This window comes from Pristiophorus japonicus, unplaced genomic scaffold (genome assembly GCF_044704955.1).
Source record: "Pristiophorus japonicus isolate sPriJap1 unplaced genomic scaffold, sPriJap1.hap1 HAP1_SCAFFOLD_1539, whole genome shotgun sequence".
Classification (NCBI taxonomy): Eukaryota; Metazoa; Chordata; class Chondrichthyes; family Pristiophoridae; genus Pristiophorus; species Pristiophorus japonicus.
In genome coordinates this window covers 7501-27389 of record NW_027251216.1, presented here as the reverse complement: position 1 = coordinate 27389, position 19889 = coordinate 7501, and the positions used below count along the sequence as shown (strand labels likewise).

The 19889-nt window shown below is 56.1% G+C and overlaps 1 protein-coding gene across 1 annotated transcript in view; it reads right to left on the bottom strand.

The window, feature by feature from the left end:
* The window catches only part of LOC139242926 (integrin alpha-X-like), a gene marked incomplete at both ends in the record, with an annotated part of 51565 nt that overhangs the window by 31076 nt on the left and 600 nt on the right, over window positions 1-19889 (bottom strand). The window contains 3 exons of the mRNA XM_070870554.1: window positions 2824-2972; window positions 12427-12553; window positions 16210-16286. Coding sequence (XP_070726655.1) covers window positions 2824-2972; window positions 12427-12553; window positions 16210-16286 — 353 coding nt within the window. The remainder of the gene's footprint in view (window positions 1-2823; window positions 2973-12426; window positions 12554-16209; window positions 16287-19889) is intronic.

Here is a 19889-nt window from a genome sequence, read left to right as displayed (position 1 = left end):
CACTCCCAGGGCAGGTACAGGAGGTTAGATACAGAGTAAAGCTCCCTCTACACTGTCCCATCAAACACTCCCAGGGCAGGTACAGGGGGTTAGATACAGAGTAAAGCACCCTCTACACTGTCCCATCAAACACTCCAAGGGCAGGTACAGGGGGTTAGATACAGAGTAAAGCTGCCTCTACATTGTCCCATCAAACACTCCCAGGGCAGGTACAGGGGGTTAGATACAGAGTAAAGCTCCCTCTACACTGTCCCATCAAACACTCCCAGGGCAGGTACAGGGGGTTAGATACAGAGTAAAGCTCCCTCTACATTGTCCCATCAAACATTCCCAGGGCAGGTACAGGGGGTTAGATACAGAGTAAAGCTCCCTCTACATTGTCCCATCAAACACTCCCAGGGCAGGTACAGGGGGTTAGATACAGAGTAAAGCTCTCTCTACACTTTCCCATCAAACACTCCCAGGGCAGGTACAAGGGGTTAGATACAGAGTAAAGCTCCCTCTACACTGTCCCATCAAACACTCCCAGGGCAGGTACAGCATGGGGTTAGATACAGAGTAAAGCTCCCTCTACACTGTCCCATCAAACACTCCCAGGGCAGGTACAGCACGGGGTTAGATACAGAGTAAAGCTCCCTCTACACTGTCCCCATCAAACACTCCCAGGGCAGGTACAGCACAGGGTTAGATACAGAGTAAAGCTCCCTCTACACTGTCCCATCAAACACTCCCAGGGCAGGTACAGGAGGTTAGATACAGAGTAAAGCTCCCTCTACACTGTCCCATCAAACACTCCCAGGGCAGGTACAGGGGGTTAGATACAGAGTAAAGCACCCTCTACACTGTCCCATCAAACACTCCAAGGGCAGGTACAGGGGGTTAGATACAGAGTAAAGCTCCCTCTACATTGTCCCATCAAACACTCCCAGGGCAGGTACAGGGGGTTAGATACAGAGTAAAGCTCCCTCTACACTGTCCCATCAAACACTCCCAGGGCAGGTACAGGGGGTTAGATACAGAGTAAAGCTCCCTCTACATTGTCCCATCAAACATTCCCAGGGCAGGTACAGGGGGTTAGATACAGAGTAAAGCTCCCTCTACATTGTCCCATCAAACACTCCCAGGGCAGGTACAGGGGGTTAGATACAGAGTAAAGCTCCCTCTACATTGTCCCATCAAACATTCCCAGGGCAGGTACAGGGGGTTAGATACAGAGTAAAGCTCCCTCTACACTGTCCCCATCAAACACTCCCAGGGCAGGTACAGGACGGGGTTAGATACAGAGTAAAGCTCCCTCTACACTGTCCCCATCAAACACTCCCAGGGCAGGTACAGGACGGGGTTAGATACAGAGTAAAGCTCCCTCTACACTGTCACGTCAGAACAGGTGCAAACCCTTAAAACTGGTTGAACTATCTGCATGTCCCCTCGCGGCCCCATGGTGTCAGAAACACGACATCGAGTGACCTCGGGAATGACCCCAGTTCAAGGCTACCCGCCCCCCCCACAAACCCAGGGAACGCTCGTTGTTTGAGCGATAGAGTTTCCAGACGAACGGTGTGGAGACAATCACTCATTGTGGGCGCGTTTCCCTCCAGAAATAATCCTGTGTCGACGGAGACTGTGCATCAAACATCTCTCCCAACATTTTGTGAAGCAATGGAGACCGATAGGACTGCACTGGCCGTGGACATGGCTGGACATGGCGGCCATTCCGTGCAGAGCAAGAACCAATCACCACACCTCGACGGTGAATGTCCCGTGTTTCAAATTGTTCTGGGCGTTCGGGGATGAATGTTGGACAAATGCCTCAGTAGATCTATTGCTTTCCACCTCAGAGGTCTTGTCCTGGGAGATGGTACCTCCTACAGTGCGGCACTCCCTCAGTACTGCCACTCCGACAGTGCGGCACTCCCTCAGTACTGCCCCTCCTACAGTGCGGCACTCCCTCAGTACTGCCACTCCGACAGTGCGGCACTCCCTCAGTACTGCCCCTCCTACAGTGCGGCACTCCCTCAGTACTGCCACTCCGACAGTGCAGCACTCCCTCAGTACTGCCCCTCCGACAGTGCGGCACTCCCTCAGTACTGCCCCTCCGACAGTGCGGAGCTCCCTCAGTACTGCCCCTCCGACAGTGCGGCACTCCATCAGTCCTGCCCCTCCGACAGTACGGAGCTCCCTCAGTACTGCCCCTCCGACAGTGCGGCACTCCCTCAGTCCTGCCCCTCCGACAGTACGGAGCTCCCTCAGTACTGCCCCTCCGACAGTGCGGCGCTCCCTCAGTACTGCCCCTCCGACAGTGCGGCACTCCATCAGTCCTGCCCCTCCGACAGTGCGGCGCTCCCTCAGTACTGCCCCTCCGACAGTGCGGCAATCCATCAGTCCTGCCCCTCCGACAGTGCGGAGCTCCCTCACTACTGCCCCTCCGACAGTGCGGCGCTCCCTCAGTACTGCCCCTCCGACAGTGCGGCGCTCCCTCACTACTGCCCCTCCGACAGTGCGGCACTCCCTCAGTACTGCCCCCTCCCAAAAGAATAACGAGCGACTGGGAACCTTCAACTGCGTTGCGGGATCTTGCTGTGCGTGATGTGCGCTGCCCAAACGTCAAGGCGAACCCATTGGACGTCCGGCGGACGTATGTTCTCCGGTTCGATTGGTCGTTACTCGAGTCGGGAACGGCTCTGTGCGGCAACATGTCTTGAACTCGTGACTCCATTCCACCTGCCGCCCCTCCCACCCCTCCCCCACACTCCGCCCTCCCCCCACTGCCCCGCCACTCCCGCTAGGCCCCAGACCTCCCATCTCCAGATGGCCCCGCCTCACCTGCTCTCCCGGGATCTGTTGCCGTGGCTCCCACCGGCTCCCATTCAGACCCCGTTCGAAGACGATCACCCGGCCCCTGTGTTGGTAGCGAGGAGCCCCCACGACGTATCGGGTCTTGTTCCCCCGGACGGCCGCCTTGACGGAATATCCTGATACGTCACAAAAAGACACACACACACACACAAGGCAACGTGAGACATCCGTCAACAGAAAACCTGCATTTCAGCCCCTCGAGCCTGTGACATGAGGAACAGGAGGAGGCCCATTCAGCCCCTCGAGCCTGTTACATTAGGAACAGGAGGAGGCCCATTCAGCCCCTCGAGCCTGTTACACAGGAACAGGAGGAGGCCCATTCAGCCCCTCGAGCCTGTTACACAGGAACAGGAGGAGGCCCATTCAGCCCCTCGAGCCTGTTACACAGGAACAGGAGGAGGCCCATTCAGCCCCTCGAGCCTGTTACACAGGAACAGGAGGAGGCCCATTCAGCCCCTCGAACCTCTTACATTAGGAACAGGAGGAGGCCCATTCAGCCCCTCGAGCCTGTTACATTAGGAACAGGAGGAGGCCCATTCAGCCCCTCGAGCCTGTTACACAGGAACAGGAGGAAGCCCATTCAGCCCCTCGAGCCTGTTACATTAGGAACAGGAGGCCCATTCAGCCCCTCGAGCCTGTTCCACAGGAACAGGAGGAGGCACATTCAGCCCCTCGGGCCTGTTACATTAGGAACAGGAGGAGGCCCATTCAGCCCCTCGAGCCTGTTACATTAGGAACAGGAGGAGGCCCATTCAGCCCCTCGAGCCTGTGACACAGGAACAGGAGGCCCATTCAGCCCCTCGAGCCTGTTACACAGGAACAGGAGGAGGCCCATTCAGTCCCTCGAGCCTGTTACATTAGGAACAGGAGGAAGCCCAATAAGCCCCTCGAGCCTGTTACACAGGAACAGGAGGCCCATTCAGCCCCGCGAGCCTGTTACATTAGGAACAGGAGGAGGCCCATTCAGCCCCTTGAGCCTGTTACACAGGAACAGGAGGAGGCCCATTCAGCCCCTCGAGCCTGTTACATTAGGAACAGGAGGAGGCCCATTCAGCCCCTTGAGCCTGTTACACAGGAACAGGAGGAGGCCCATTCAGCCCCGCGAGCCTGTTACACAGGAACAGGAGGAGGCCCATTCAGCCCCTCGAGCCTGTTACATTAGGAACAGGAGGAGGCCCATTCAGCCCCTCGAGCCTGTTACACAGGAACAGGAGGCCCATTCAGCCCCTCGAGCCTGTTACACAGGAACAGGAGGAGCCCCATTCAGCCCCTCAAACCTGTTACATTAGGAACAGGAGGAGGCCCATTCAGCCCCTCGAGCCGGTTACATTAGGAACAGGAGGAGGCCCATTCACCCCCTCGAGCCTGTTAGATTAGGGACAGGACGAGGCCCATTCAGCCCCTCGAGCCTGTTACACAGGAACAGGAGGAGGCCCATTCAGCCCATCGAGCCTGTTACATTAGGAACAGGAGGAGGCCCATTCAGCCCCTCGAGCCTGTTACATTAGGAACAGGAGGAGGCCCATTCAGCCCCTCGAGCCTGTTACACAGGAACAGGAGGAGGCTCATTCAGCCCCTCGAGCCTGTTACATTAGGAACAGGAGGAGGCCCATTCAGCCCCTCGAGCCTGTTACATTAGGAACAGGAGGAGGCCCATTCAGCCCCTCGAGCCTGTTACACAGGAACAGGAGGAGGCCCATTCAGCCCCTCGGGCCTGTTACATTAGGAACAGGAGGAGGCCCATTCAGCCCATCGAGCCTGTTACATTAGGAACAGGAGGAAGCCCATTCAGCCCCTCGAGCCTGTTACATTAGGAACAGGAGGAGGCCCATTCAGCCCCTCGAGCCTGTTACATTAGGAACAGGAGGAGGCCCATTCAGCCCCTCGAGCCTGTTACATTAGGAACAGGAGGAGGCCCATTCAGCCCCTCGAGCCTGTTACACAGGAACAGGAGGAGGCTCATTCAGCCCCTCGAGCCTGTTACACAGGAACAGGAGGAGGCCCATTCAGCCCCTCGAGTCTCTTACATTGGGAACAGGAGGAGGCCCATTCAGCCCCTCGAGCCTGTTACACAGGAACAGGAGGAGGCCCATTCAGCCCCTCGAGCCTCTTACATTGGGAACAGGAGGAGGCCCATTCAGCCCCTCGAGCCTGTTACACAGGAACAGGAGGAGGCCCATTCAGCCCCTCGAGCCTGTTACACAGGAACAGGAGGAGGCCCATTCAGCCCCTCGAGCCTGTTACATTAGGAACAGGAGGAGGCCCATTCAGCCCCTCGGGCCTGTTACACAGGAACAGGAGGAGGCCCATTCAGTCCCTCGGGCCTGTTACACAGGAACAGGAGGAGGCCCATTCAGCCCCTCGGGCTTGTTACATTAGGAACAGGAGGAGGCCCATTCAGCCCCTCGAGCCTGTTACATTAGGAACAGGAGGAGGCCCATTCAGCCCCTCGAGCCTGTTACATTAGGAACAGGAGGAGGCCCATTCAGCCCCTCGAGCCTGTTACACAGGAACAGGAGGAGACCCATTCAGCCCCTCGATCCTGTTACATTAGGAACAGGAGGAGGCCCATTCAGCCCCTCGAGCCTGTTACATTAGGAACAGGAGGAGGCCCATTCAGTCCATCGAGCCTGTTACATTAAGAACAGGAGGCCCATTCAGCCCCTCGAGCCTGTTGCATCAGGAACAGGAGGAGGCCCATTCAGCCCCTCGAGCCTGTTGCATCAGGAACAGGAGGAGGCCCATTCAGCCCCTCGAGCCTGTTACACAGGAACAGGAGGCCCATTCAGCCCCGCGAGCCTGTTACACAGGAACAGGAGGAGGCCCATTCAGCCCCTTGAGCCTGTTACATTAGGAACAGGAGGAGGCCCATTCAGCCCCTCGAGCCTGTTACACAGGAACAGGAGCAGGCCCATTCAGCCCCGCGAGCCTGTTACACAGGAACAGGAGGAGGCCCATTCAGCCCCTCGAGTCTGTTACACAGGAACAGGAGGCCCATTCAGCCCCTCGAGCCTGTTACACAGGAACAGGAGGAGGCCCATTCAGCCCCTCGAGCCTGTTACATTAGGAACAGGAGGAGGCCCATTCAGCCCCTCGAGCCTGTTACATTAGGAACAGGAGGAGGCTCATTCAGCCCCTCGAGCCTGTTACACAGGAACAGGAGCAGGCCCATTCAGCCCCGCGAGCCTGTTACACAGGAACAGGAGGAGGCCCATTCAGCCCCTCGAGCCTGTTACACAGGAACAGGAGGCCCATTCAGCCCCTCGAGCCTGTTACACAGGAACAGGAGGAGGCCCATTCACCCCCTCGAGCCTGTTAGATTAGGGACAGGACGAGGCCCATTCAGCCCCTCGAGCCTGTTACACAGGAACAGGAGGAGGCCCATTCAGCCCATCGAGCCTGTTACATTAGGAACAGGAGGAGGCCCATTCAGCCCCTCGAGCCTGTTACATTAGGAACAGGAGGAGGCCCATTCAGCCCCTCGAGCGTGTTACACTGGAACAGGAGGAGGCCCATTCAGCCCCTCGAGCCTGTTACATTAGGGACAGGACGAGGCCCATTCAGCCCCTCGAGCCTGTTGCACAGGAACAGGAGGAGGCCCATTCAGCCCATCGAGCCTGTTACATTAGGAACAGGAGGAAGCCCATTAAGCCCCTCGAGCCTGTTACATTAGGAACAGGAGGAGGCCCATTCAGCCCCTCGAGCCTGTTACATTAGGAACAGGAGGAGGCCCATTCAACCCCTCGAGCCTGTTACATTAGGAACAGGAGGAGGCCCATTCAGCCCCTCGAGCCTGTTACACAGGAACAGGAGGAGGCCCATTCAGTCCCACTAGCCTCTTACATTGGGAACAGGAGGAGGCCCATTCAGCCCCTCGAGCCTGTTACACAGGAACAGGAGGAGGCCCATTCAGCCCCTCGAGCCTCTTACATTGGGAACAGGAGGAGGCCCATTCAGCCCCTCGAGCCTGTTACACAGGAACAGGAGGAGGCCCATTCAGCCCCTCGAGCCTGTTACATTAGGAACAGGAGGAGGCCCATTCAGCCCCTCGAGCCTGTTACACAGGAACAGGAGGAGGCCCATTCAGCCCCTCGGGCCTGTTACATTAGGAACAGGAGGAGGCCCATTCAGCCCATCGAGCCTGTTACATTAGGAACAGGAGGAAGCCCATTCAGCCCCTCGAGCCTGTTACATTAGGAACAGGAGGAGGCCCATTCAGCCCCTCGAGCCTGTTACATTAGGAACAGGAGGAGGCCCATTCAGCCCCTCGAGCCTGTTACATTAGGAACAGGAGGAGGCCCATTCAGCCCCTCGAGCCTGTTACACAGGAACAGGAGGAGGCCCATTCAGTCCCACTAGCCTCTTACATTGGGAACAGGAGGAGGCCCATTCAGCCCCTCGAGCCTGTTACACAGGAACAGGAGGAGGCCCATTCAGCCCCTCGAGTCTCTTACATTGGGAACAGGAGGAGGCCCATTCAGCCCCTCGAGCCTGTTACACAGGAACAGGAGGAGGCCCATTCAGCCCCTCGAGCCTCTTACATTGGGAACAGGAGGAGGCCCATTCAGCCCCTCGAGCCTGTTACACAGGAACAGGAGGAGGCCCATTCAGCCCCTCGAGCCTGTTACACAGGAACAGGAGGAGGCCCATTCAGCCCCTCGAGCCTGTTACATTAGGAACAGGAGGAGGCCCATTCAGCCCCTCGGGCCTGTTACACAGGAACAGGAGGAGGCCCATTCAGTCCCTCGGGCCTGTTACACAGGAACAGGAGGAGGCCCATTCAGCCCCTCGGGCTTGTTACATTAGGAACAGGAGGAGGCCCATTCAGCCCCTCGAGCCTGTTACATTAGGAACAGGAGGAGGCCCATTCAGCCCCTCGAGCCTGTTACATTAGGAACAGGAGGAGGCCCATTCAGCCCCTCGAGCCTGTTACACAGGAACAGGAGGAGACCCATTCAGCCCCTCGATCCTGTTACATTAGGAACAGGAGGAGGCCCATTCAGCCCCTCGAGCCTGTTACATTAGGAACAGGAGGAGGCCCATTCAGTCCATCGAGCCTGTTACATTAAGAACAGGAGGCCCATTCAGCCCCTCGAGCCTGTTGCATCAGGAACAGGAGGAGGCCCATTCAGCCCCTCGAGCCTGTTGCATCAGGAACAGGAGGAGGCCAATTCAGTCCCTCGAGCCTGTTACATCAGGAACAGGAGGAGGCCCATTCAGCACCTCGAGCCTGTTACACAGGAACAGGAGGAGGCCCATTCAGCCCCTCGAGCCTGTTCCACAGGAACAGGAGGAGGCCCATTCAGCCCCTCGGGCCTGTTACATTAGGAACAGGAGGAGGCCCATTCAGCCCCTGGAGCCTGTTACATTAGGAACAGGAGGAGGCCCATTCAGCCCCTCGAGCCTGTTACATTAGGAACAGGAGGAGGCCCATTCAGCCCCTCGAACCTGTTACATTAGGAACAGGAGGAGGCCCATTCAGCCCCTCGAGCCTGTTACACAGGAACAGGAGGAGGCCCATTCAGCCCCTCGAGCCTGTTACATTAGGAACAGGAGGCCCATTCAGCCCCTCGAGCCTGTTCCACAGGAACAGGAGGAGGCCCATTCAGCCCCTCGGGCCTGTTACATTAGGAACAGGAGGAGGCCCATTCAGCCCCTCGAGCCTGTTACATTAGGAACAGGAGGAGGCCCATTCAGCCCCTCGGGCCTGTTACATTAGGAACAGGAGGCCCATTCAGCCCCTCGAGCCTGTTACACAGGAACAGGAGGAGGCCCATTCAGTCCCTCGAGCCTGTTACATTAGGAACAGGAGGCAGCCCATTCAGCCCCTCGAGCCTGTTACACAGGAACAGGAGGCCCATTCAGCCCCGCGAGCCTGTTACACAGGAACAGGAGGAGGCCCATTCAGCCCCTTGAGCCTGTTACATTAGGAACAGGAGGAGGCCCATTCAGCCCCTCGAGCCTGTTACACAGGAACAGGAGCAGGCCCATTCAGCCCCGCGAGCCTGTTACACAGGAACAGGAGGAGGCCCATTCAGCCCCTCGAGTCTGTTACACAGGAACAGGAGGCCCATTCAGCCCCTCGAGCCTGTTACACAGGAACAGGAGGAGGCCCATTCAGCCCCTCGAGCCTGTTACATTAGGAACAGGAGGAGGCCCATTCAGCCCCTCGAGCCTGTTACATTAGGAACAGGAGGAGGCTCATTCAGCCCCTCGAGCCTGTTACACAGGAACAGGAGCAGGCCCATTCAGCCCCGCGAGCCTGTTACACAGGAACAGGAGGAGGCCCATTCAGCCCCTCGAGCCTGTTACACAGGAACAGGAGGCCCATTCAGCCCCTCGAGCCTGTTACACAGGAACAGGAGGAGGCCCATTCACCCCCTCGAGCCTGTTAGATTAGGGACAGGACGAGGCCCATTCAGCCCCTCGAGCCTGTTACACAGGAACAGGAGGAGGCCCATTCAGCCCATCGAGCCTGTTAGATTAGGAACAGGAGGAGGCCCATTCAGCCCCTCGAGCCTGTTACATTAGGAACAGGAGGAGGCCCATTCAGCCCCTCGAGCCTGTTACACTGGAACAGGAGGAGGCCCATTCAGCCCCTCGAGCCTGTTACATTAGGGACAGGACGAGGCCCATTCAGCCCCTCGAGCCTGTTGCACAGGAACAGGAGGAGGCCCATTCAGCCCATCGAGCCTGTTACATTAGGAACAGGAGGAAGCCCATTAAGCCCCTCGAGCCTGTTACATTAGGAACAGGAGGAGGCCCATTCAGCCCCTCGAGCCTGTTACATTAGGAACAGGAGGAGGCCCATTCAACCCCTCGAGCCTGTTACATTAGGAACAGGAGGAGGCCCATTCAGCCCCTCGAGCCTGTTACACAGGAACAGGAGGAGGCCCATTCAGTCCCACTAGCCTCTTACATTGGGAACAGGAGGAGGCCCATTCAGCCCCTCGAGCCTGTTACACAGGAACAGGAGGAGGCCCATTCAGCCCCTCGAGCCTGTTACACAGGGACAGGAGGAGGCCCATTCAGCCCCTCGAGCCTGTTACACAGGAACAGGAGGAGGCCCATTCAGCCCCTCGAGCCTATTACATTAGGAACAGGAGGAGGCCCATTCAGCCCCTCGAGCCTGTTACACAGGAACAGGAGGAGGCTCATTTAGCCCCTCGAGCCTGTTACATTAGGAACAGGAGGAGGCCCATTCAGTCCATCGAGCCTGTTACATTAGGAACAGGAGGAGGCCCATTCAGCCCCTCGAGCCTGTTACACAGGAACAGGAGGAGGCCCATTCAGCCCCTCGAGCCTGTTACACAGGAACAGGAGGAGGCCCATTCAGTCCCTCGAGCCTGTTACACAGGAAGCAGGAGTTGGCCATTCGGCCCCTCGAGCCTGCTCCGCCATTCAATGAGGTCACGGCTGATCTTCGACCTCAACTCCACTTTCCTGCACTGTCCCCATATCCCTCGATTCCCTTAATATTCAAAAATCTATCGATCTCGGCCTTGAACATACTCAAAGACGGAGCCTCCCACAGCCCTTTGGGGCAGAGAATTCCAAAGATTCACCCCCCTCTGAGTGAAGAAGTTTCTCCTCATCTCAGTCCCCAATGGCCGACCCCTGACCCTGAGACTGTGTGACCCCTGGTTCTAGACTCCCCAGCCCCGGGGGGGGAAACACCCTCCCTGTATCTACCCTGTCAAGCCCCTGTGAGAATTGTGTGTGTTTCAATGAGATCCCCTCTCATTCTTCTAAACTCCAGAGAATATCGGCCCGGTCTACTCAATCTCTCCTCATAGGACAATCCTCCCATCCCAGGAATCAGTCTGGTGAACCTTCGCTGCACTCCCTCAATGGCAGGTATATCCTTCCTTAGGTCGGTAGGGTCTGGAGTCACATGTAAGCCGTTAGTCAAGGCCTCTGGATTACTGGTCCAATAATATAACCACTATTCTACCATACTCTGAGAGAGCAGACAGGGTCTCGGTTTAGCGTCTCATCCGAAAGACTGTCCCTCCGACAGTGCAGCGCTCCCTCAGTACTGCCCCTCCGACAGTGCAGCGCTCCCTCAGTACTGCCCCTCCGACAGTGCTGCGCTCCCTCAGTACTGCCCCTCCGACAGTACGGCACTCCCTCAGTACTGCCCCTCCGACAGTGCTGCACTCCCTCAGTACTGCCCCTCCGACAGTGCGGCGCTCCCTCAGTACTGCCCCTCCGACAGTGCTGCACTCCCTCAGTACTGCCCCTCCGACAGTGCGGCGCTCCCTCAGTACTGTCCCTCCCACAGTGCAGCGCTCCCTCAGTACTGCCCCTCCGACAGTACGGCACTCCCTCAGTACTGCCCCTCCGACAGTGCGGCACTCCCTCAGTACTGCCCCTCCGACAGCACAGCACTCCCTCAGTACTGCCGCTCCGATAGTGCGGCACTCCCTCAGTACTGCCCCTCCGACAGTGCGGCACTCCCTCAATACTGCCCCTCCGACAGTGCGGCGCTCCCTCAGTACTGCCCCTCCGACAGTGCGGCGCTCCCTCAGTACTGCCCCTCCGACAGTGCGGCGCTCCCTCAGTACTGCCCCTCCGACAGTGCGGCGCTCCCTCAGTACTGCCCCTCCGACAGTGCTGCACTCCCTCAGTACTGCCCCTCTGACAGTGCTGCACTCCCTCAGTACTGCCCCTCCGACAGTGCTGCACTCCCTCAGTACTGCCCCTCCGACAGTGCTGCACTCCCTCAGTACTGCCCCTCCGACAGTGCTGCACTCCCTCAGGACTGCCTAATATTCTAACCAGACCAGAACTGTGCACAGGGCTCCAAGTGTGGTCTAACCAGACCAGAACTGTGCACAGTGCTCCAAGTGTGGTCTAACCAGACCAGAACTGTGCACGGTGCTCCAAGTGTGGTCTAACCAGACCAGAACTGTGCACAATGCTCCAAGTGTGGTCTAACCAGACCAGAACTGTGCACGGTGCTCCAAGTGTGGTCTAACCAGACCAGAACGGTGCACAGTGCTCCAAGTGTGGTCTAACCAAGATTCGAGCCAAGTTTAACATAACTTCTCTTTTTTTCATTTCTATCCCTCTAACAATAAACCCTAGTTCCTGGTTTGCTTTGTTTATGGCCTTGTTAACCTGCTTCGTGATTTGGGCATTTGTAATTCCCAGCTCCCTCTGTTCCCCTTCCCTGAGACTCAACTGTGACCCCGACCGAACCCTCTCTGGATTACTGCTGGGATTAACTGGGGCATCCGCCTCATTGTGGGATCTTGCTGTGTGCACCAAAATTGTCCGCTGCGTTCTTCTTGGGCCAAACCCCACACCCTTCCCCAGCCATCGCTCCCTCAGCCTCCCCACTCAACGCCCCCTTAACTCCCCCTCACCCTCCCCACTCGACGCCCCCTCACCCCCCCCTCACCCTCCCTACCCAACGCCCCCTCACCTGCCCCCCTCACCTCCCCACCCACCCAATGCCCCCTCACCCTCCCCCCCCCCCTCACAACTCCAACACCCGCACCGCCCGAGACCTTGAATACCGCGCGCCGCTCCCACAGTCGGATAGCCAGCGGACGGCCCGTTTACCGAGGTAGGCGTTCTTCATGTCGCTCTGGGCCTTGGAGACGTTGATGAATGTCGAAGTGTTGCCCCTGAACTCCACGAGGCCCCCCGACCAATCGAATGCTCCCACGGCCCCAAAGGTGATAGCATCCTGTTAGAATCACAGAATCACAGAATCACAGACATTTACCGCACGGAGGGAGGCCATTGGGCCCATCGTGTCCGCCCCGGCCGACCAAGAGCTACCCAGCCTAATCCCACTCTCCAGCTCTGGGTCCGTAGCCCTGTAGGTTACGGCACTTCAAGTGCACCTCCAGGTACTTTTTAAATGTGGTGAGGGTTTCTGCCTCTACCACCCTTTCAGGCAGTGAGTTCCCCCCCAGACCCCCACCACCCTCTGGGTGAAGACATTTCCCCTCAAATCCCCTCTAAACCTCCCCCCAATTACTTTAAATCTAGGCTCCCTGGTTGTTGACCCCTCCGCTAAGGGGAAACAGGTCCGTCCTATCCACTCTATCCAGGCCCCTCATCATTTTATACACCTCAATCAGGTCTCCCCTCAGCCTCCTCTGTTCCAAAGAAAACAACCCCAGCCTATCCAATCTTTCCTCATCGCTAAAATTCTCCAGTCCCGGCAACATCCTGGTAAATCTCCTCTGCACCCTCTCCAGTGCAGTCACATCTTTCCTGTAATGTGGTGACCAGAACTGCACGCAGTACTCCAGCTGTGGCCTAACCCAGTGTTTTATACAGTTCAAGCATAACCTCCCTGCTCTTGTATTCCATGCCCCGGCCAATAAAGCCAAGTATTCCGTATGTCTTCTTCACCACCTGATCTACCTGGCCTGCTACCCTCAGTACTGCCCCTCCGACAGTGCGGCACTCCCTCAGTACTGACCCTCCGACAGTGCGGCACTCCCTCAGTACTGCCCCTCCGACAGTGCGGGGCTCCCTCAGTACTGCCCCTCCGACAGTGCGGCACTCCCTCAGTACTGCCCCTCCGACAGTGCGGCTCTCCCTCAGTACTGCCCCTCCGACAGTGCGGCGCTCCCTCAGCACTGCCCCTCCGACAGTGCGGCACTCCCTCAGTACTGCCCCTCCGACAGTGCGGTGCTCCCTCAGCACTGCCCCTCCGACAGTGCGACACTCCCTCAGTACTGCCCCTCCGACAGTGCGGTGCTCCCTCAGTACTGCCCCTCCGACAGTGCGGCGCTCCCTCAGCACTGCCCCTCCGACAGTGTGGTGCTCCCTCAGCACTGCCCCTCCGACAGTGCGGCACTCCCTCAGTACTGCCCCTCCGACAGTGCGGTGCTCCCTCAGCACTGTCCCTCCGACAGTGCGGCGCTCCCTCAGTACTGCCCCTCCGACAGTGCGGTGCTCCCTCAGGACTGCCCCTCCGACAGTGCGGTGCTCCCTCAGTACTGCCCCTCCGACAGTGCGGCGCTCCCTCAGCACTGCCCCTCCGACAGTGCGGCGCTCCCTCAGCACTGCCCCTCCGACAGTGCGGCACTCCCTCAGTACTGCCCCACCGACAGTGCAGCACTCCCTCAGCACTGCCCCTCCGACAGTGCGGCACTCCCTCAGTACTGCCCCTCCGACAGTGCGGCGCTCCCTCAGCACTGCCCCTCCGACAGTGCGGCGCTCCCTCAGCACTGCCCCTCCGACAGTGCGGCGCTCCCTCAGCACTGCCACCTGTATTATGGGGAGCTCGTGTCTGCGGTGTGTGTGTGTGTGACTGTAACCCATGACTTTCTGACTCGGGGCGAGAGAGACAGAGCCACTGAGACACAGCTGACACCACGGAAGGGGCGTTTGAAGGTGGGCAGATCAGTGTTGAGGAGGACCTTGAATTGAGCTTTGGATAAATCTGTTCAGGGGAGAACCTTGAGGCCCAAAGAGGGTTCGTTGCCTAACCCCCTCACATGCCACCTACCCCTACCATACTCGGGCTCCAGAACATAGAAACATCGAGAACAGGAGCAGGAGTAGGCCATTCGGTCCCTCGAGCCTGCACCATTCAATATGATCCTGGCTGATCCTCTATCTCAACACCATATTCCCACTTTTTCCCCATACCCCTTGATGCCTTTTGTGTCTAGAAATCTATCGATCTCCCTCTTAAATATATTCAGTGACTTGGCCTCCACAGCCTTCTGTGGTAGAGAATTCCACAGGTTCACCACCCTCGGAGTGAAAACATTTCTCCTCATCTCGGTCCGAAATTTCCTACCCCGTATCCTGAGACTGTGACCCCTTGTTCTAGACTTCCCAGCCCCGGGGGAAACATTCTCCCCGCATCCAGTCTGTCCAACCCCGTCAGAATTTTATACCTTTCAATGAGATCCCCGCTCATTCTTCTAAACTCCAGTGAATACAGGCCCAGTCGGCCCAATCTCTCCTCATACGACAGTCCTGCCATCCCAGGAATCAGTCTGGTGAACCTTCGCTGCACTCCCTCTGTGGCAAGTATATCCTTCCTTAGGTAAGGAGACCAAAACTGCTCACAATACTCCAGGTGTGGTCTCACCAAGGCCCTGTATAACTGGAGTAAGACCTCCTTGCTCCTGTACTCAAACCCTCTTGCAATGAAGGCCAACATACCGTTTGCCCCTAACTGCTTGCTACACCGGCCTGTTTGCTTGCAATGGCTGGTGTACAAGGACACCCAGGTCCCTCTGTACATCGACACTTCCCAAGCCATCACCATTTAAATAATACTCTGTCCTTATGTTTTTCCTACCAAAGTGGATAACTTCACACATTTACCCATGTTACACTGCATCTGCCGTGTGTTTGCCCACTCACTCAACCTATCTATATCTAAATCACCTTGCATCATCTTCACATCCTCCTCACAACTCACAATCCCACCTCGTTTCGTGTCATCAGCAAACTTGGAAATATTACATTTGGTTCCCTCGTCCAAATCATTTCTATATATATATTGTGAACAGCTGGGGTCCAAACACCGATAAGACCATAAGAAATGGGAGCAGGAGGCGGCCATTCGGCCCCTCGAGCCTGCTCCGCCATTTAATATGATCATGGCTGATCCGATCATGGACTCAGCTCCACTTCCCCACCCGCTCCCCATAACCCTTCACTCCCTTATCGCCCAAAAATCTGTCTATCTCCACCTTAAATATATTCAATGTCCCGGCCTCCACAGCTCTCTGGGCCAGAGAATTCCACAGATTTACAACCCTCCGAGAGAAGAAATTCCTCCTCATCTCAGTTTTAAATGGGCGGCCCCTTATTCTAAGACCATGCCCCCTAGTTCTAGTCTCCCCCCATCAGTGGGAACATCCTCTCTGCATCCACCTTGTCAAGCCCCCTCATAATCTGATACGTTTCCATAAGATCACCTCTCATTCTTCTGAACTCCAATGAGTAGAGGCCCAACCTCCTCAACCTTTCCTCATAAGTCAACCCCCTCATCTCCGGAATCAACCGAGTGAACCTTCTCTAAACTGCCTCCAATGTAAGTATATCCTTCCTTAAATACGGAGACCAAAACTGCACGCAGTACTCCAGGTGTGGCCTCACCAATACCCTGTGTAACTGGAGCAAGACTTCCCTGCTTTTATACTCCATCCCCTTTGCAATAAAGGCCAAGATACCATTGGCCTTCCTGATCACTTGCTGTACCTGCATACTATCCTTTTGTGTTTCCCAGTGGTACCCCACTAGTCACTGCTCGCCACCCTGAAAATGACCCGTTTATTCCCACTCTCTGTTTCCTGTCAGTTCACCAATTTTCAATCCGTGTCAGTACGCCCCCCCCTCGGACAATCCACGTGACCTTACCTCTGTGATGAGGGCACTGAATCCCGCTTGTGACATCTCCAGCTCAAACGAACTCTCATTACTCGAACTATGAACTCCTGGGGAACAAACAGACACGAGACCTTTCACTCCATTGTCCGGGAATGCGATGAAAAGATGCAAAGAGCAGAGTTCTGTTCCCCCGCTACCCCTTCCGTCGCTGACCACCACCTCACCAAACAGCAACGATCCCCAGGGGTAGGAAGGGTTTCAGAGGCAAGGCAGAGAGGGTCAGTGAGGGTTCGTAGACTGTGTCCGGGGATTGAGAGGGGAGCGATCCGGCCATCGCTCTCAGCCGTGGCTCAGTGGGCAGTACTGAGGGAGCATCGCACTGTCGGAGGGGCAGTACTGAGGGAGCATCGCACTGTCGGAGGGGCAGTACTGAGGGAGTGTCGCACTGTCGGAGGGGCAGTACTGAGGGAGTGTCGCACTGTCGGAGGGGCAGTACTGAGGGAGTGTCGCACTGTCGGAGGGGCAGTACTGAGGGAGTGTCGCACTGTCGGAGGGGCAGTACTGAGGGAGCGTCGCACTGTCGGAGGGGCGGTACTGAGGGAGCGTCGCACTGTCGGAGGGGCAGTACTGAGGGAGAGTCGCACTGTCGGAGGGGCAGTACTGAGGGAGTGCTGCACTGTCGCAGGGGCAGTACTGAGGGAGCGCCGCACTGTCGGAGGGGCAGTACTGAGGGAGCACCGCACTGTCGGAGGGGCATTACTGAGGGAGCGCCACACTGTCAGAGGGGCAGTACTGAGGGAGTACCGCATTGTCGGAGGGGCAGTACTGAGGGAGCGCTGCACTGTCAGAGGGGCAGTACTGAGGGAGTGTCGCACTGTCGGAGGGGCAGTACTGAGGGAGTGCCGCACTGTCAGAGAGGCAGTACTGAGGGAGTACCGCATTGTCGGAGGGGCAGTACTGAGGGAGCGCTGCACTGTCAGAGGGGCAGTACTGAGGGAGTGTCGCACTGTCGGAGGGGCAGTACTGAGGGAGTGCCGCACTGTCAGAGAGGCAGTACTGAGGGAGTGCCGCACTGTCGGAGGGGCAGTACTGAGGGAGTGCCGCACTGTCGGAGGGTCAGTACTGAGGGAGTGTCGCACTGTCAGAGGGGCAGTACTGAGGGAGCGCCGCACTGTCGGAGGGGCAGTACTGAGGGAGTGTCGCACTGTCAGAGGGGCAGTGAGAGGAAGGGATGGAGGGGTTGAGAATTTGGAGGGAAGGAGTGAGGGCGAGAGAGTGAGGGTTAGGGTTAGGGTCAGGATTAGGGTTAGGGTTTGCGTTAGGGTTAGGGTTAGGGTTAGGGTTTGCGTTAGAGTTAAGGTTAGGGTTAGTGTTCGGGTTAGGGTTAGGGTTAGGGTTTGTGTTCGGGTTAGGGTTAGGGTTAGGGTTAGGGTTAGGGTTAGGGTTAGGGTTAGGGTTTGTGTTCGGGTTAGGGTTAGGGTTAGGGTTAGGGTTAGGGTTAGGGTTAGGGTTTGTGTTCGGGTTAGGGTTAGGGTTAGGGTTAGGGTTAGGGTTAGGGTTAGGGTTTGTGTTCGGGTTAGGGTTAGGGTTAGTGTTCGGGGTTAGGGTTAGGTTTAGTGTTCGGGTTAGGGTTAGGGTTAGTGTTAGGGTTAGGGTTCGGGTTAGGGTTAGGGTTAGGGTTAGGGTTAGGGTTAGTGTTAGTGTTCGGGTTAGGGTTAGGCTTAGTGTTAGGGTTAGGGTTCGGGTTAGTGTTAGGGTTAGGGTTAGGGTTAGGGTTAGGGTTAGGGTTAGGGTTAGGGTTAGGGTTAGGGTTCGGGTTAGGGTTAGGGTTAGTGTTAGGGTTAGGGTTAGGGTTAGTGTTAGGGTTAGGGTTAGGGTTAGTGTTAGTGTTAGGGTTAGTGTTAGTGTTAGGGTTAGGGTTAGTGTTAGGGTTAGGGTTAGGGTTAGGGTTAGGGTTCGGGTTAGGGTTAGGGTTAGGGTTAGGGTTAGGGTTAGGGTTAGGGTTAGTGTTAGTGTTAGGGTTAGTGTTAGGGTTAGGGTTAGGGTTAGGGTTAGGGTTAGGGTTAGTGTTAGTGTTAGGGTTAGGGTTAGGGTTAGTGTTAGGGTTAGGGTTAGTGTTAGGGTTAGGGTTAGTGTTCGGGTTAGGGTTAGGGTTAGGGTTAGGGTTAGTGTTAGTGTTAGTGTTAGTGTTCGGGTTAGGGTTAGGGTTAGGGTTAGGGTTAGGGTTAGGGTTAGGGTTAGGGTTAGTGTTAGGGTTAGGGTTAGTGTTAGGGTTAGGGTTAGTGTTCGGGTTAGGGTTAGGGTTAGGGTTAGGGTTAGTGTTAGTGTTAGTGTTAGTGTTCGGGTTAGGGTTAGGGTTAGGGTTAGGGTTAGTGTTCGGGTTAGGGTTAGGGTTAGGGTTAGGGTTAGGGTTAGGGTTAGGGTTAGTGTTAGGGTTAGGGTTAGGGTTAGGGTTAGGGTTAGGGTTAGTGTTAGGGTTAGGGTTAGGGTTAGGGTTAGGGTTAGGGTTAGTGTTAGTGTTCGGGTTAGGGTTAGGGTTAGGGTTAGGGTTAGGGTTAGTGTTCGGGTTAGGGTTAGGGTTAGGGTTAGGGTTAGTGTTAGTGTTAGTGTTAGTGTTCGGGTTAGGGTTAGGGTTAGGGTTAGGGTTAGGGTTAGGGTTAGGGTTAGGGTTAGTGTTAGGGTTAGGGTTAGTGTTAGGGTTAGGGTTAGGGTTAGGGTTAGGGTTAGGGTTAGGGTTAGTGTTAGTGTTCGGGTTAGGGTTAGGGTTAGGGTTAGGGTTAGGGTTAGGGTTCGGGTTAGGGTTAGTGTTAGGGTTAGGGTTAGGGTTAGGGTTAGGGTTAGGGTTAGTGTTAGTGTTAGTGTTCGGGTTAGGGTTAGGGTTAGGGTTAGGGTTAGGGTTAGGGTTAGGGTTAGGGTTAGGGTTAGGGTTAGGGTTAGGGTTAGGGTTAGGGTTAGGGTTAGGGTTAGGGTTAGGGTTAGGGTTAGGGTTAGGGTTAGGGTTAGTGTTAGTGTTAGTGTTAGGGTTAGGGTTAGGGTTAGGGTTAGGGTTAGTGTTAGGGTTAGGGTTAGTTTTAGTGTTCGGGTTAGGGTTAGGGTTAGGGTTAGGGTTAGGGTTAGGGTTAGGGTTAGGGTTAGGGTTAGGGTTAGGGTTAGGGTTAGGGTTAGGGTTAGGGTTAGGGTTAGGGTTAGGGTTAGGGTTAGGGTTAGTGTTAGTGTTAGTGTTAGGGTTAGGGTTAGGGTTAGGGTTAGGGTTAGTGTTAGGGTTAGGGTTAGTTTTAGTGTTCGGGTTAGGGTTAGGGTTAGGGTTAGGGTTAGGGTTAGGGTTAGGGTTAGGGTTAGTTTTAGTGTTAGGGTTAGGGTTAGGGTTAGGGTTAGGGTTAGGGTTAGGGTTAGGGTTAGTGTTAGGGTTAGGGTTAGGGTTAGGGTTAGTGTTAGTGTTCGGGTTAGGGTTAGGGTTAGTGTTCGGGTTAGGGTTAGGGTTAGGGTTAGGGTTAGGGTTAGGGTTAGAGTTAGGGTTAGTGTTAGGGTTAGGGTTAGGGTTAGTGTTAGTGTTCGGGTTAGGGTTAGGGTTAGGGTTAGGGTTAGGGTTAGGGTTAGGGTTAGGGTTAGGGTTAGAGTTAGTGTTAGGGTTAGGGTTAGGGTTAGGGTTTGTGGTAAGGTTAGGGTTAGGGTTAGGGTTAGGGTTAGGGTTAGGGTTAGGGTTAGGGTTA